Genomic DNA, 18144 nt, shown 5'->3' on the forward strand with positions numbered 1-18144 from the left:
CTGAAGGGATTTCTCAGGAAATGTCAGTAGACCTGACATGTGGTCTGCTAAACTTCACTAGCAGATTATTATTATTTGATTGAGCTAGTTGAAACCCAGAGCATCTTAAGTACACTTTTAAGATAATGATCAAGATGTGTCACGCTTAAAATTTCTGAAGACGCAACAAAAACTGTCACACATTTTAGGTACATGTTGATTGAATTGTGACATTTGCAGGGAACAAAAAAAAAAATCATATAATCTCAATGGATCTGTGTGGTAAAAGTTAATCCTTGCAAATGCTTATTTATCAATACTATAGCTCCAGAATGGAAATGGAGGTTTAAAACAAAACAAGTCAAAACAGAGTTAACAAAGCTCTTTTTAAAGTCTTTATTGAAAACACCACCAAATGTGAACTGGAGCAAATCCTCAGTCTGAGTTCTTCCCACTTTCAATCTGAAAACCAGCACTCTCAACAGAAGCCCGTGCCTGCATCTGAAAGACAGTAAACACAAAAAATACCTAACAGTTTAATTCTGCAACAATTACACACAACCATGGTGGTCAAATGCATTTAGAAAGCAGATTTTGTTTTTTTACACCAACATAAAAATTACAACTTATTTTTCTCCCCTAAAGTCTTTACAATAGTTAATTACATATACACTGGAGGACATACCTGCTCTGGTGCACTGTAGTTTCATTGGTCAACGACTTGTGGACGCAAACAAGGAAGTTGCAAGGTTAAGTTGCAAGGGCAGATGCCTTGGAGTTGTGTTCATCCTGCAATGAAAACATAATATTAAAATGTTGCCCTTTTCTTAATCTTGTATTCATAGAACATCTGAAAATCATTTTGTAGTCCTTGGTCCGACTGCAAATTCGCTTCAGTGATCGTTTCCAGTTTGGCAGTTAGGACGATGGTGTTCCTCCAGAGGTCTCCATTGTTTGAATGGGCATGCTTGTGGAAAATGTTTTGATAGTGCGAAAACGGCTCTTAATTTAAAATCATCTTGCAATTTTAACACCCCCTCAAAAAAAAAAAAAAAATCGATATCTTAACCTATGGCTTAAGAATGCACGGTTGCCAATCATTTTACTGAGGTCTGGACGATTGGTTAGGAAAAATGGATCATCGTTTTGAGGGCTGAGTTGGCAAAATGGCAGTTAAAACTTTCACCGCTGAAAATGGGACGAAACTTCGTGGGATGTTGCTGCGCTTCTGATAATTTTAGCTGTTACGGACAACAATGAAAAGGGCACATTCGCTTGACCTTTCGTCTTTAGTCCTCTGAAGCAAAGGTCGCCTTGGATATCACCCCCTTTTGAGGGAATATTGCAATACAGGACAATGAGAAACTCACTTACAGATGAGAAACAAAGAGGTTTGCTTTGCTTACCAGCTGTTGACTACCAGTCGAGTTGCATTTGGTTGTTGTTGCCTTTGGTTTTGTCGTTGCATGTCAACAAATGGCTCTAGGGTGATGGATCCATTTCCAAGGAAACTACATTGGAACATTCTGACAGTAACATTGCCTAACGCTTGAAAACAGCACTGTCTTATGTTGTGGCTCTTCAACATTCATGGTACTGCCTCTGGTCTTGTTTTGAAAATCGATGAGCAGTGATCAAGGTACAACTAAAAGCTTTATTAGAGTAGGAAAGCCAGACTCATAGGGCATTGCAGATTCCAACAGCACTGAATGTACAAAAACTAACACCCACTTGGTACGTGTACTGTTACATGAGCAAGAGAAATAAGCTACTAAAAAAAAAAAGGAAAAAAACTTTTACACATTAAAAAAATGGGAAAGTCAAGACACAGTTCAAAGCTAAGGTTTATATTCCACAGATCTAGACATGGCTAGTTTGTCATCAGACTTCATCCAAAACACTTGTTAACTGTGCATGGAGACTAATGTTTGCTTTAATGTGATTTCCAAGTCCAGTTCAGTATCTGCTGCGACCCATTCCTCTATCAGGTCGATTGCCACCACGGCCACCACGTGGCCCTCCACGACTTGAGCTGCTGTACGAATCACGAGGAGGGTAGCCTCTCTCGACAGGGGGGGCTGGGCCCCTCTCCTGCCTGCCCATTCGCTCACCACGGCTAGGTGGATATGGGTCACTCCGACTGCTGGGGTAACTGTCACGACTGCCATAGCCATCCCGGGAACTGCTGCCATAGTCATCGTAACGACTGCTTCCACTGCTCCCACCATAGGATGGTGGGGGGCCCCGTGAAGGTGGGGCGCTGCGAGAGTTACCTGCAGGGTCAATGGGTCAGGTAATTGGAAAGGTTCAATCTATACATTTTCTTGCACTGCCAAGTGCTCATTTTTGCCAATAGAATTCATTCTGTGAAAATAAACTTGAGGACACATTTAAATGTCCCATGTTATCGATCATAACTCAACATGGGTATTTAGTTGATATGGGTTGCAACATATCCAAGCACAGGGAATAAATGGGCAGTGTTATCCATTTCAGCATGCCATTGATCTGAGTAGTCGTTTCCTTTTAGAGCTCCACGTGTTAGAACTGTAGGTGAGGACGATGTTTTCAGAGTTGTCTTGATGGGTTTTTGAACGTTACTCCTTGAGGGAGTGCTTTGCTAGGCAACACATAGTGAGTGGTCAGCGGAAGTTTCCAAGGACTTTTTGGGGTTCCTTATTGCTCGCAAACTCTGGGAGACTTTATATATTCTGCATTACTTGTGCATATTGCCACAAACTGAATCTTCTGCTGAATGCAACGATAATATGGACTGTGATAATTTGGACATAGTTTTGTTTTTGAGTTGAGGTGCCAATAGTTACATATTTGTGACAGCATGAAAATATACGACTTGGATTGCAGGTCAGGATTGTGGCAAAGGGAAAGAAAAGTTTAAAGAGGCTGTCTGATATGTTGTTTCCACTGTGGAGGGGAAAAACTGCAGCGTCTTGTGAGTGGAGATTGCGGCAGACAATGCTGTGATTCGATTGGTTATTTGTGCAGCACTTCTTTGGGCTACAGTGGCCATCATTTGGCATTACACTGATAGGGTCACATCTTACCGTAACCATCATACGAATCTCTATAGGATCCACCACTTGGACGGTCCATGTAGCTTCTGGGTTCCCGGCCACCACCATAACCATCACGGTCACTAAAATCATACAAACACGTGTTAGATGATGACTAGATGAGATCCAATCTCAGTTTTTAACCTTCTGCATGAACCCACGCCCTTACCTGTATCCTCTTGACATTGAGCCATAGTCATCTCGAGAACTGGAATTTGAGTATTCCCGGTAAGAATAGTCTCTGGGTGGAGGTCCATAGTCCCTTGAGTCTCTGGAATTATAATCGCGACTGGAGTAGCTGTAAAGCACAGCACAATTAACTGCAGAGTGGTAACCATGATGTTAAATATTTTACTAGGTAAATGACAAAAACAGCTAAAAAGTTACCAGCAAAATTGTAACATATTGCATTTTAGTTGACTTATTTGATTTTTCTTTTGGTGCCACAGATGTATACAATAACCGTTTAGTTTTCTGTTGCACTAATTTAAAGTAAAACTGTTTGCGGCGTTGAGTCTTCTCAGATACAGGACAGCTCAGACTCCGCTGCCAGTGTGTTTTCAAATTACCGCATGTAAGAGAAGGATAACAGATTGGGATTTAAGCAGCATCAATAAAAGCATCAAATATTTCTTTACATAGTCTTTCAATGAAGTTATAAATCTTTTGTCACAGTTTGTTCCTAGCAAAAGCTCAACAGCTTATGTAAAAATTGGGTTTGTCCAAACAGTTTCATATAAATGTGTGAAATGTCCTACCTGTCTTTTGAACTGTAATGGTCATCTCTTGGTGATGGATAATCATCCCTTCTAGACATCATGGAGTCTCTGCGAGGAGGGGGTGGACCATAGGGATCCCTGTCTCTTGACATAGGGGCTGGAATAAAATAATAAAGACACAAACATATGACACATTGTCTCATTAATCGCCAAGTAAACCTTAAATACTAAGAGAGCCAGATAATAAGTAGAAAAATTGAGGCTCTAAAACCTTTTAGAAGGCTTGAGATTTGGAACCAGGGACCTAGTGTATATCCTACTGCAGGGCTTTGTAATAAAGACTGCCTGCTCCCCCAAGTAAAACGCAAGTAAAACGGCACTTCTGGGTAGTTCATCTAGCAACTCACATGCCCGATGATTCTGTTGAAAGTTGCACATGTACAGTACCAGTCAGGCACTTGTGATAAAATGGTGACGATTCGAGACATTTGTGAGGTGAAGCTCATTCACCCCAGAAACAGGAGTTTTTGTCAGGTGGCATTAAAGGATGTGGGCAAAACTGTATATTGCACAGTCTTCCTTAAGTTTGAGAGCAATCCTGTCCAGACTAAACATGACCATTAGCTTTAGCCTTTGCTATTTGATAGCCACTGATACATGGAACAACTTGTAAGGGGGCAAGTAAGGATTTAATTTATTTAAATAGATTTCTGACCTACAACTGAAAAAAAAAACATTAACATTGTATCCTGTGCAGTACATTGTTTTTTAAATTACTTGCACATCTCTGTGTGCATTAAAATATCAAACACTTACGTCTGCTCATGGGACCAGATGGAGCAGACCTCTTGGGTGGGGGACCTCCATTGCGAACTGGGGGTCCTCTCTTCATTGGAGGAGGACCTCTGGATGACATCCCTTTAAAGAAAGTTTCTCCATTCCCTGAATTATCATAGTAGTCTTTTAACAGACAAGAAATGCAAATGTTAATAAACATGAAAGAAATGCCAGACAGATACACCAAATTACAATATTTTACAATTTCACACATTCTATTATTTATAAACTATATAAAAATAAGTCACTTAATAAGGTACCTCTGGATGGTGGGCCCCTAATACCACCAGGACCTCCCCTGGATCCACGGGGGCCTCTGGGTGGCCCACGACTGCGGGAGTGCAAGAGTGGAGGTCCTCGTCTAGCAGCACTCTCAAACTGAGGTTTTGTAGCTTGCTCCACTTTGATAGGCTTGCCATCAAGCGACTGTAGTAGAAAACTTACAGTTACAATCCCAACTACAAGCGGATCTGCAGAGATTATGGTATTTAAAAACAGTTCTGACCTTTCCATTCATCTCACGTGCTGCATCCTTAGCGTCACCTGGGCTTTCAAAAGTAACAAAAGCGAAGCCTCTTGATTTGTTTGTTTCACGGTCCTTCATCAAAAGAACTGAAATGAGGAAACAGTAAAAGTAAGGCTTGTGCTTTGTGTCTGATCATTTAGCATGATTTCATTATTATCTAACAAAGGTGTAACTACTTATTTCCAGTTTAGGCTGGACAAAAGCATGCCGTGTCCATTTTACAAACTGTAATTATCTCTCCTGCTTAAAATGTGCCCCCCTTCATGGTTCACCTTCTAAGAAGCTGATGCAAAATCAAACTGCATTTAACAGTAAAAAAAGCTCCTTTTGCAATAGCTCAGAATAAGCTTCATGCCCAGAAAACAGTGACTCGAGCACAGGTCAAATATTAGCAACACACCAGAGTACGTTGAGGTAAACTAACAATAAATCCTTTCATATCAAAAATACATACAAATTAATTGAGCTTGTAAGAACTAATTCCGAAAAAGATCTTTAATTTAATTTTCTGTCCCCAAGAAACTGAAAAAACGCAGACATTTTAAATAGTTCAATCACAGACACAAATACTGGGTATTCATTTAAAGCACGAATGAGCAACAACTGGATAGCTAGAAATAACTGAAATAACGCTGCATTTTATCCACAGTCCGAACTGAGAACAAAAAGGGAAACAGTAATTAAATGCACACCTTCGACAATCCTGCCATATTTGCTGAAGTACTGCTCCAGGGCCTTCTCGGTGGTCTCGGTGTTCAGTCCACCGATGAAGAGCTTCCCTGGTCGGTCCGCCTCTGCCATGCTACAAAATTCACCACCTACCACAGAAACAGAGTCGCAAACGATTATGGAAGCTTTGAGCATCTGCAAACACACAAACATAAAACGCTGCATTAGCCAATGGTATCCAGACATTTCTGAGATGATTACCTTGATTCTGGCGAAATTCTCGAGCTGTATAGGCGCAAAATGGCGATAAACCTGCCAGCGGTTGTAGCAAGTTACTTAGCTAACACTAGCCAGCAACAGCAAGTTCTCAGGCTACTGGCTGGGGACTCGAGCTCTACAAAAGCCAATGCGCTCCTTTAAATACATAAAAAAGTGCGATAATAAACGTGTGTTAAATATGCACGCATGCAGCTAGCCGTTGCCACACGGGATTTAGTCGCCGCTTTGTGTAACTTTTGGCAAGCGATGTATTTCCACTCTCTTCCTTTTTCCTCCTTTCTGTTTCCGGCAAACCAGACGACTCAAGATGTAACGCTGCCTCCTGCAGTTCAAAACTGTGAATTAGGGGTGAATTTTTTTTTCCTATCCCTCTTAACAGGGTATGACTGTAATCACATTGTCTCGATTAAAACGATCCACTAGATAAATATCCTCCACGTGCAAGAGTAGTGCCAATAAACTAAACACAGCTTGAGAGTATGAACCTTTAAATTTGTGTTTGTCAAATCAAGTGATTCACAAAAATGCCCATCAACATTTTTGAACACCAAGAAGCACACCAGTGATTGTTTTGGTTTGTTAATACAAGACACAATCACACACACTATAAGAACATTTTATTGGATTTTTTTAATCCATTATTGAAAAATCAATTCCTTAATCTCGCTCTGGTTGGCTCACTGTTCCTTCTAGCAGCCTGATTCACAGACTGGTGTAGGTTATGCATTTCTTTCATGTCAGTCTTAAACCTGCTTTCAGCTGCCAATGATTGTCTATAGGAAAGAAAATCTAGCACTCCTAAAGTTTCCTAACAATTATCTAACAATTGTAAGGGAGGTAGGTTTGTTAGCTGGTGAATCAGGTGACCATTTCAGTATTTTTGTGTCAATATTGATGCACTAACATATAAGCAGTTTCTTTTTATATCAGGTCATGGTGGTGCCATTATTAATGACTGCATTTTTAGGTAGCACAGCCTTTGACAGTTTATTGTATTTTGTTGTTAGTCATGTTTCATACGTAAAATCTGAATTTGCAAACTCATTTAAGCTTGCAGGCAAAATGTAGTGGGGACAAAAGTACAATCTTTCCTCTAAATTGTAGTGAAGTGGAAGTACTGTATAACAAAGCATTTAATTGATAGCCTACCCAAACTACAAGGATATCCTCTGTATTCAAGTGCAGTACTCAAATGAAAATGCACGTAGGAACTTTCACTATACTCAGACAGATCAAATCAGTCAGGACGATATGCGTTTATCATAGATGCACTGTACCCACTATATAGACAAAATGATCCAGACACGCTTCTTTATGGGGTTGTTTTTCAGGGGTTGGCCCCTTTCAGTGAAGGGAAATCCTAATGCTTCAGCATACCAAGACATTTTGGATAATGTTATGCTTTCAACTTTGTGGCAACAGTTTGGGGAAGTCCTTCTTTAATTCCAGCATGACTGTGCCCCAGTGCACAAACACCATAAAGACATGGTTGGAGGAGTCCGGTGTGGAAGAACTTGACTGGCCCACACAGAACCCTGACTTCAACCCCACTGAACACCTCTGGAATGAACTGGAATGGAGACCGAGCCAGGCCTTTTCGTCATCAGTGCCTGACCTCACAAATGCTCTACTGCATGAATGGGCAAAGATGATCTCCACCGTGACCACCATTGTCTTTCATTTCGTTTCGTTTTTCTAACTTATGTGCACCGCAACGCGAAGTATTGTTCTTAACGAGAAAACAAGACTTTTACGTACAAATAAGCAACATCAGTGTTACTTCCACGGTGTCAAATCACTCAGGAAAAAAAATGACCTCTGACTTTACTCCTTTCAACGTAAAAGCCATTGGCGACATACGTGTTGTTCAGTTTGAACATGCAATTGTTTATTAACGTATTTATAAAACGTTTGTCTACAAAAGAAATCATTATCATATCTACATCGGCTATAAATATATAAATTCCACATTTTAAATGCATTAATTACCCTATGCGTTTATTTCGAAGGTAAAATTGTTTCTCTTCCGGTGTTAATCTTATGACTTCCGCATGGCTTGACAGCACTGGACGTCACGAATGTTGGTTACGCCGTCAGACGCGTCAGCCCAGCCACTTCGTCCAGCGTAGAAAGCAGTAGCTAACACTAACAGTGTATCACTAGCAAATATTCTCTTCCTTTAGGAGAAGAAACACTCTCCATTGGTACAAATATAAAAAATCGAAGAACCGTGTCCGCGTTAAAATGAAGAGGCGGATACACGTTGGTTTTGTGCTGGTTTATTCGCTGGTCTCGTATTTCTGTTCGTGCTCGGCGTTTTATCTTCCGGGTTTAGCCCCTGTGAGTTTTTGTGAAGAAGGTAATGATGGTGACGATTGTCAGGTATGGTGAATTCATAAAACTAATATTTTTATTAATGGATAGGATTTTGTGCTTTAAAGTTAGTTGGAGATGGCATATTCATTTCATTTTGTTATTCCCACAAATCTTGCTAGCTAGCCAGTTCTCTCTGTAGGCCCCGGCTATTACCTGGAAACGGAGCACCGACATTATATTGTGATGCATTGTTAACATTGTTAATATTTTTGATGGCACACTTTATCATTTCTAAAAGGAATACGTATGCATATTTAGCTGAGCTGCCGGGTTTTTTCACCATTCTAGCATTAGGCTGTTAGCACATGTTAACATACAGTCAAATAATGAATCCTAAAAGATAATATTAATCTTTGTACAGTCTTGTCTGCCCTGTTGCATGGCAGAGTCTTGGTTAAGAGTCTTGCTTAAGAGTCTTGGTAGAGATAAAGAAAAATGTATCGTCTACAATGAATTAGTCTTTGGTTACTACTAAGTAATTTCTTCTGACTAGACTGTCAGCTTTTAGTTTGTTAATAGTTTTGTTTCAGTTCAGCCAATATATATTGAAACTGTTTCTTCCTTTACAGAAAGTGATTGAGCTGTTTGTCAATCGCTTGGACTCGGTGGAGTCAGTCTTGCCTTATGAGTATGATGTGTAAGTAACATTTAGTTTGTATGGGATGCCTTTCATGTAATGTGTAGTTTTGTTTTCCTGCTCAATATTGTCTTCTCATTGTATGTGGCCACCATCTGCAAATTTGTTATAGGTTTGACTTTTGCAAAGATGCTAAGGAAAAGAGGCCATCAGAGAACCTTGGACAAGTGCTGTTTGGTGAGCGAATTGAGTCATCACCTTACAAGGTAGGTGTTAACTGTTAACCAGGAAATCTAAGCCTGCATGGCATTGAAGTGTTGCCCATTTTAAATTCCATGTAAAGTAGGTTCCCTTGGTTTAATGTATTTTGTTAATCCAAAGTAACTCTCTTTTGCTTTTTACAGTTCAACTTCAAACAAGATGTTAAATGCAAGGCGGTGTGCTCAAAATCCTACAAGAAAGGCAATAAGGAGGATGCAACCAAACTGGATTTCCTTAAGATGGGAATGCAGCTGAACTACCAGCACCACTGGTTTGTATGGATATAGTGTATTGAACAATACTATAGTGTGTTTTTTTTTTAATTTGGGAGTTAAATGTGGGTGTTTTGATTGAAAAAGTGAATATAGCAGAAAAGTAAAATTGTCAACAAACATATGTGAGAACGAGATTTATTTATCAAGAACCAATTATTTTTCAGGATCATTGACAATATGCCAGTGACTTGGTGCTATGATGTGGAAGATGGTCAGAAATACTGCAACCCAGGCTTCCCCATTGGTTGCCTCGTTACCACAGAGGGCAGACCTAAAGATGCCTGTGTTATCAATGTGAGTTCTGATTTCACTTCCCTGGGATCCTTGAAACTGCCAAAAGTGCCCCAGAATAATATTGTAACTTACCATTTTCTCATCTGCTAATGAGAAAGCATTTTGTACTCCAACCATTATGTTATTTTTACTATTATTTTTTATAATAACTAGAATCAGTGCATGCATTTCTCAATTTTGAAATGTAGATTATAGCCAGAGTTGAAATACCCTGAATTTCTCCATTTGCATCATTAAACATACAGTTTTGCACTTAAAGTAATTCATTCAATCAGCTAGATGACAGATGACTATCATCTAGTTGGTGCAATTTTTCTGTTACTTAGCACAGATCTGCTAGTGAAAGACAATACGTTGAGTTTGGAAACATAAGTAAGAAGACATTAAACATTACAATCTCTGCAGTTCAACTGAAAAGTAGATTGGAGGCACCTTTAAGACAGGTCACATTCCCAGATTGTCAGCTCACCCATACTTAATATACATTATTTTATTTTATTATTTAGATATTCTTGTGATAGGAGTATATAGTAGTTATTAATTTCCAGTTAATTGTAATTTAAAGTCTCAATCAGTGTTTAATGATACTTATGATTGTATTGATGACTGTAATAATCATCAATAATCATCTTTCATGTGATTATTGAATTAATGGGTCCCATGCCAGACAATTTAAAAATATTAAAATTGGCATAAGTAGGATAGAAGTGCAGCTAAAGTCATTTTACCAAGTTGTTTGAATTAGATAATAGAAAATACTCAGTAACATACAGATGTGTGTTTACAAATCTTACCTGATATTGAATAAGGTTTTTATTTTCAGGCTGAGTTCAACAAGAAGAACACATTTTATGTCTTCAATCATGTGGACATCAGGATTGTTTACCACAGTGGAGCACAGGAAGGATGGAGAGGAGCTCGGCTGGTCACTGCCTATCTGGAACCAAAGAGGTAATTGTGGTTAGTAGTAGATAGCAGTATATAGGAAGCCACCATTCGTTGATTGAGGGCAGTCTACCTCACTAACAACAGTTTCATTAATATTCTGACGTGAAAGTTTTTGTGTGTTTTGTGCACAACAGTATCAAACATGCAGATGAGAATAAACCGGATTGTGAGGGAACTACCCCAATGGAGGTCCCTGGGGAGTTTGATGGTGATGTGTCGATAGTGTACACTTACTCGGTCTCATTTAAGGTAGGCCTCCAAACTGCTGTTTTATTGTAGTTTCTATGGACTTGTGAGAATGGAAAGAAGAACATTTTGTGTGTGATATTTCCTGCATTAATTTTACTTCATTTTACAGGAAGACAATTCTATCAAATGGGCCTCTAGGTGGGACTACATCCTGGTCTCCATGCCACACACCAACATCCAGTGGTTTAGGTATGAATATATATTTTTAGACTGTGCAACACCTGAGTGCCCTCATATTAAAACTCCCTGCATCTTGATGTTTTTTGTTCATGCTATGGCATGTTTTGTGTTTTTCTCCAGCATCATGAACTCCTTGGTCATTGTCCTCTTCCTGTCTGGTATGGTTGCCATGATCATGCTGAGAACCCTACACAAGGACATTGCCAGATACAACCAGGTGGACCAGGTAAAGGCATTGTTGAGCTCTCTCTTTGTTGAAGCTGGTCTGGATGTGTATGTGAATCATTAGTATACAAGTGAAGAGTTGTTAAAAAATAAAGTAGTTCGAAATAAATCAGAACAGATTGCACACTTAAGGTTAAAGTTTAACTTTAAGTTCTCACTTGGTGAAAACCTTATATTTCTATGCCAGAAGAGAGGAGCTTGCGTTACTGCCCTTGTATTACTAAAGTGATGTTACTGGGGTTTAACAGATCACTCAATATCTGTGGTTGGAAATTTTCCTTATCCCACCAAGGATAATGGAATTATTAGATGTTAGCTGAAACATGCAACTTGCATATATTGTAGGTTTTCACCTGGCAGTAACAGTGTTTGCTGGTCCCTGTTACTACAGTCACTTGTAGGGGTGGACTATCTGCCCATTTTAGATCATGATTGATCGTGAAGGCGTCGACAGTGTATTTTTCAGGTGATTCATGTGGATCACAATATTTAATGTCCTCTTACTTCTGTTTCCAAACTTCACATAATCTCTTTGACTAGTGGATCTGTGTGTTCTGGTTTTTCTATTCTAAGTAGGGGTATATGCTGACCAGAAAACTACTTAATATGGCTCTTCCTTGGGTGGCGGATGATGTGATGCGAGCCACAGCTTGCAGCATCGCAAATGAGGAGCTGCGTTAAGAACTATCTTTAATGCAGTATTGTGTTTTAATGCTACAAATTGAAAAATTTATTGGTCATTGCTAGTCTGGCTATAGTCTAGAGGGCATTTCAAAATTGAGAGAAAAAGATTGCAATTTAGATCTTTGATTATGACTGTGACATCTGAAATCTGCAGTTTGTAATACCACTTAGCACACTGGCTACACAGTACTCAGAATTATAAATATGTTGTTACATTTCACAGGTAGACTTCATAAAGCTTCCAACAACCAAAGGGAAATCTTCTCAATCCTATGTAAGCTTATTGGAAGACATTTCAAACAAAACCTTTTATGGTTATTAAATCAGGTGTATGGGTGTGTGATTGCAGCAAACAGACACGTTAATGCAACGCATATGTGGTGTGAATACTTTTAAAGTTTCTCATACATTTTGACCGAGGAGCTTTTCACACCAGATTTTTGACTTTCTGTTAAAAAAATGTTCACAGTGTTCACCTTAATTTCCTCTGCGAGACACTATGCACTGCTTGGTGGTTGGTTAACCTTTGGCTTTGCAAATTTTCCGATGTTAAGCACTTCCTTGATTGTGACTGTTGCCATATTTCTTGTCTGCCTCCCTTAACAGGAGGATGCACAGGAGGAGTCAGGGTGGAAGCAGGTGCACGGGGATGTTTTCCGCCCCCCCAGGAAAGGCATGTTACTGTGTGTGTTCCTCGGACAGGGCACCCAGATCTTCATCATGACCTTCATCACACTCTGTAAGGATTGTTTTACATTATACTGTAACATATATGAGAAATTCAGTCTTACTAACCGTTTAGCCGTACTTTGATAGGAACAGCATTAAAACCGGTCTGGTATTGATAGTACAGTACTTACTTTGCAATGGTGCTGGTATTCTGTGTGTCTTAATGAGTGTGCTAATGGCTGTTTGCCCCCTCTAGTCTTGGCTTGTCTGGGTTTCCTGTCACCAGCCAACAGAGGGGCTCTCATGACGTGTGCTGTGGTCCTCTGGGTTCTGCTGGGCACACCTGCTGGCTACGTGTCTGCACGCCTTTACAAAAGTAAGAGTCCAGTGAAAGCTTTATATTAGTTTCATTCAAGTCTTAAGTGCCAGCACAGATGGTGTTCCATCCAGTGTCACCTTTCTCACTGTGATATCCTCATCCCTTTCTTTCTCTGTTCTCAGCTTTCGGAGGTGAAAAGTGGAAGACAAACGTTTTGTTGACAGCCCTCTTGTGCCCAGGGTAATTTCACTTGCTGTATTTGCTCAATTTTTGTTGATTTGTCTCACTTGTTCCTGATGTGCTGGAGTATGCCTTGCACACAGCCTTTACCCTTCTTAAATGTGTTATCCTTTTCTGTGTCGTTGTCCTTTGTCCACATTTCTTTCCTAGAATTGTGTTTGCAGACTTCTTCCTGATGAACCTCATCCTTTGGGTGGAGGGTTCCTCAGCAGCAATCCCCTTTGGCACTCTGGTGGCCATTTTGGCTCTGTGGTTTGGAATCTCTGTGCCCCTCACGTTCATCGGTGCCTATTTTGGATTCAAGAAGCCTGTGAGTTAGGGGTCTTAGTTTATTAATTTGTCATGCTTTAAACGCTTGATTGAGATATTGTTATACCCTTTTCTCTTTCTCTCTCTGATCCTGTGCAGGCAATTGAGCAACCGGTGCGAACAAACCAGATCCCCCGTCAAATTCCCGAGCAGTCATTTTTCACAAAGCCTATTCCTGGCATAGTAATGGGCGGCATCCTGCCCTTTGGTTGCATTTTCATCCAACTTTTCTTTATTCTCAATAGCATTTGGTAAGAAACCAGGAATGCTGTTTGTCCAGATTGGCCTGCAGTACCTGTTCTGAACTATTTGCACTCTACTACAGCGGAGGTGAAGTTTAATGTGTTGTACTTTATATTTCAGGTCTCATCAGATGTACTATATGTTTGGATTCCTGTTCTTGGTTTTCATCATTCTACTCATCACCTGCTCTGAGGCCACAATTCTGCTCTGCTACTTCCACCTATGTGCTGAGGTACCTGAATGTTCAGGGAATTTTGTCTCACTTATCAAACATGAGTATGAAAAAAAAAAACTAGTTAATTAAACTTTGAAATAAATTCATTGCTAACAGCATATACTTGAATAGGGATATTGTAGTAATACATATGTAAAACAAAAAGAAATAAAGAAAGAAAGTAATCCAATTGCAAATCTTGATTCTAAATACATTTGTTGAGCCCTTGTTTTTTATTGTACACCTCTCTAAACACATAAAGCTGACAAAATTATTGTATGCAGAGTAATTGAGTCAGCATCAGTATGGCTTTTTATTCATATGTAAGGTATGTATGACATACCTTAATTACTGCATCCTAACATGTCATCTTTTGTAATGTGTGTCCAGGACTACCACTGGTGGTGGCGTTCCTTCCTGACCAGTGGCTTCACAGCAGTTTATCTGTTTATCTATGCTGTGCACTACTTCTTCTCAAAGCTGCAAATAATTGGAGCTGCCAGCACCATCCTGTACTTTGGATACACTATGATTATGGTCCTCATCTTCTTCCTCTTCACAGGTAAGGCTTTGTGTTAAGTGACATGTGAGCTCTCTAGGCAGCTACAATGATTTCTTGGTGACTCTGACTCATAGCAATTACACCAGGATATCAAATTATGATTGACTGCTTTTATTGGTGATTTCAGTTTGTATAAAAACCATAAAGTATGCCCATTCAGTGCCATCTCAATTTTGTGGCTGCTGAAAAACCTCCAACAGGTTACTGCAAGTCAGGTATAAAGGGTGTGCAGTTTGTAGGTTTGTTTACTTTGCTCAGTGTTCATAGTCACACCCAGCATCAGTTCCACTGTGTAGTGATGATCCAGGATGTCCTTCCTGTCACTGTGATATAAAACACCAGTCCATACCATTATGCATACTATTTGCTTTCTAGTCATTTAGTTAAAGCCAAGCGTTGTCCTTTTTATTTCTGTACTGACACTATTAAAAAAACACTGTGTCAAATGCAGTTAAAGAGCTTTTATTTCCATGGGTCCCATTTGAACTGTCTTTAAATTTTAATGAAAATCAGAGAGACTGTGGGAAATGAGACTAGAAGTCTTTCTTGATCAGATCTAGTTTTGCAGACTTATTTGGGTCAACTTTATCATCTGTGTTTTGCATTTTGACAGGCCAGCGCCTACTTTTATCAGGGAGATCACAAGATACAGGCACCACATTCACTTGTTGCCATGGATAATAATGAGTCTATATGGAGTCAGGATTCCTGATTGTTGCTGTTAAGACAATTTCCCTTTGATTTGCACTTAAAAACCCAGCTGTATGATTGAGGTTGTGGAGATCTCTGCACCGCACAGCTTATCACAAAGCTAGGGTGAACAGAACATTATTGCCGCTTTTGTCTCCATGTTAAAAGACGCAGACATGTTGACATGGTAACAGCACTCTCTTGCCATGTCCAGCTCTCTTGCACACCCACTCAGATGAGACTAGGTGTGTGTGTGCAGAAAAAGGATAATATACAGGACTAGATAACAGCCTGGTCCTTATGTTGCCCAGAAAAACACTGCTCACCATGATGTCAGATGATGACATTTTGCTTCTGCTGTTATACTGTCATTAGGCCAGATAAAAGTTAGCCTGCAGCCCTGCTTGACACTATCTTAAGACAGAGCCGTAAGTAGCAAGGGGACGAGATGTCAAAAGATTACCACCAGAATAATCCAAGGATTCAAGGAAGAGATGATCAGCTTCCCTCCTTGCTTCCAGTTTTGATCTAAATAATCCTAATCTCTCTCATCCGCCATTTTTAAGTTTTTATTTCCTTGTCTGTCTTTTTCACCTCGTTCCAACTTTGATCACAACTTAATTCGTGATTGGGCTGCGTGGCCCCCACTGAGCAGTCAGATAGGACTTTTGTACCCACATGAATTGATCCAGGATTTTGACCAAGCTGGCTTCTCAGCATTGGAGGCGAATATTCTCTCTCTCTCTCTGTCTCTCTGACAAAGTGAAGCGCTGGTGCTGCAGTTTTTGCTCTCTTGTGGAGGTTGCAGTCCTAAGTCCGTCAGAAGTTATTTTTCAAGCTTTTTGTGGATGGAAGTTGGTTTTGCTGCGACAAACTTGACACTTATTGGTTATTTGTTTTTATTTTTTAATTTTTTTTGTCTGTGCTGCAAAAGCACGTTAACTTCAAGACCTTGTGGCCTTTCATTAATATTTGTTAGTTGCTTATAGTGGTCTCAAAACAGATTTCCAAAAGCTCCCAGGGCCACTGGAGTGTTTTAAGTCAGTTAGTGTGATTACTTGAATTTTGTGTTATTTTTATCAAACTTTCATGAAGTTATTTCTCTAATCTGTCATTTGTTCTCAGGTACAATTGGCTTCTTCGCCTGCTTCTGGTTTGTAAATAAGATCTACAGTGTGGTCAAAGTGGACTAGAGGACTGAGGGAAGGACTGACTCCTTGCTGTGGCACTACTGGGCTCCTCAGTGCTGGCTGTGTAATAAAGAGGTCTGAATGGACCTGAACTGAAACCATCACTTCTCATAGAAAAGACCTGAAGGGCAGAGTCCGTCCTCTTTTGTGCTTTAAAAACTATGTTGCTGTTTTCTTTCTTTTTTCCCCCTCTTTTTTAAAATATATATATATATAATAATTTGTGTTATCTGTTGACCAGTAATATTTTGAGTGGCTTCTTGAAAAATCTGTGTGGGGCTCCAGTGATCTAGCTGTCATAATGGCTGGTTTGTTTTGGTGGGTTAACAGAAAAAGCTGAAATATTTTTATTTTTCATTTTCTAAAGAAAATAAAATGTTCTGTATGTTGCATTTCTATTCCTTTAAGGCTAAATAGTTTGTTTTTCATTACTTGTAATGAAATGATGGGGAAAAATGTGTGTATATAAGCTGTATAAAGGGCACGAATGAGAGAATGCTACTTAAAGATTGTCACCATTATGGAACCTTCTGTAGACGTTCTTTTTTCCTTCGAGGTAAAGATGGGGCTTTAAATCCTTAAACATCAGCTTGTATTGTAGTTCAGAAATATATAAAACACTTTGATAACTATGACACATGTCCATTCTTTTGTATTTCATGGCTACAGTTAAGTTTGCATAAATGAAGAGAGAACCTGGTTAAGAGGCACATGTGTATCATAGGTTAATGTGCTACAGCTACAGGAAGTTGCACAGGAAACATCTGTCAGTGACATGTCTGAGCTGTTTGGCGACAGGAGAGGTTCTCGCCTAGTTATTGTAACGCTGTCCATGAACTGGCCAATCAAATACATATGCACCATTCAGATGAGCCCTTTTAGGCTTCGATCAGTGGTTAACTGAAGTTTAGCTACGTTAAACACTGCTGCCTTTTGCTTCGAGCAGTGAGGAGTCATCGCCCAAGGTGATAACATTTTTTCAAATAAATGCAATTAATTCAAAATAAAGGCCCCATGTTTGTTTTTTTTCCCCCTCTTTGGACCACTGGACATTAACAATAACATATTACACACCGTAAACCATGTTTTTTACTTACGTGTTCAGACATAAGGCTATGGGACTCAATGTTCAGCTCCTTTTCTTGGCCGAAGAGAAAACAAAAACAAAAGGAGCATATTTTGTAAGGATGAGTACGCAGGAGATCACAGAGAGTCTTGCTGACTTACTGCAGTGCACTTGATGAATTATGACCCAATCTTATTCTCCCTCTATCACTTTTTATATATATATATATATATATATATCTATATATATATATATATATATATATATATATATATATATATATATATATATTACAACCTGTACTCGTTTTCAAATTCACTTTTAAAAATGTAGAATTTTACCACAAGTACACTAAAATCTCTATTTAAGTGGTAGTCAATTTTTCACTTCTCTGATTTCATCTCAAGTGTTTTAGTGCTGCACAGTTGTGCCTTTTTGAGCTGAGGATTCAAATTGTCCTGAGATCAAATGGTTTAGGTCTCATTCATGT

General features: G+C 39.4%; 2 protein-coding genes across 4 annotated transcripts; one reads left to right on the plus strand and one right to left on the minus strand.

Moving 5' to 3' along the window:
- Positions 1-360: 360 nt before the first annotated feature.
- On the minus strand, positions 361-6377 carry rbmx (RNA binding motif protein X-linked). 2 transcript variants are annotated; one of them, XR_006844822.1, is made up of 10 exons: positions 6066-6377; positions 5828-5953; positions 5115-5221; positions 4870-5035; positions 4589-4732; positions 3812-3929; positions 3223-3351; positions 3045-3136; positions 665-768; positions 361-480 (listed from the first exon to the last, which is right to left on the minus strand). XR_006844822.1 is itself a non-coding variant. In XM_046405476.1 (9 exons), exons 2-9 carry the CDS (start codon positions 5934-5936, stop codon positions 1936-1938), a joined length of 1182 nt encoding a protein of 393 aa, XP_046261432.1. In that variant the 5' UTR covers positions 5937-5953; positions 6066-6377; the 3' UTR covers positions 1614-1935. The 2 variants fall into 2 exon arrangements, 1 of the variants encoding a protein (XP_046261432.1); XM_046405476.1 differs by lacking the exons at positions 361-480; positions 665-768 and adding an exon at positions 1614-2252.
- A 1758-nt stretch (positions 6378-8135) lies between these two features.
- Positions 8136-17223, plus strand: LOC124068368 (transmembrane 9 superfamily member 2). Of its 2 annotated transcripts, XM_046406567.1 has the most exons (18): positions 8136-8465; positions 9029-9096; positions 9209-9302; positions 9441-9568; positions 9737-9866; positions 10690-10817; positions 10949-11063; positions 11173-11252; positions 11364-11469; positions 12376-12426; positions 12759-12891; positions 13078-13197; positions 13323-13380; positions 13531-13690; positions 13789-13940; positions 14053-14164; positions 14537-14708; positions 16524-17223. In XM_046406567.1, the coding sequence occupies exons 1-18, from the start codon at positions 8328-8330 to the stop codon at positions 16589-16591; spliced, it is 2013 nt and encodes a 670-aa protein (XP_046262523.1). In that variant the 5' UTR covers positions 8136-8327; the 3' UTR covers positions 16592-17223. The 2 variants fall into 2 exon arrangements, with proteins under 2 accessions (XP_046262523.1, XP_046262524.1); XM_046406568.1 differs by lacking the exon at positions 12376-12426 and having other exon boundaries at positions 8137-8465.
- Positions 17224-18144: the final 921 nt, after the last annotated feature.

This window comes from Scatophagus argus, chromosome 12 (genome assembly GCF_020382885.2).
Source record: "Scatophagus argus isolate fScaArg1 chromosome 12, fScaArg1.pri, whole genome shotgun sequence".
In the NCBI taxonomy this organism is placed as follows: domain Eukaryota; kingdom Metazoa; phylum Chordata; class Actinopteri; family Scatophagidae; genus Scatophagus; species Scatophagus argus.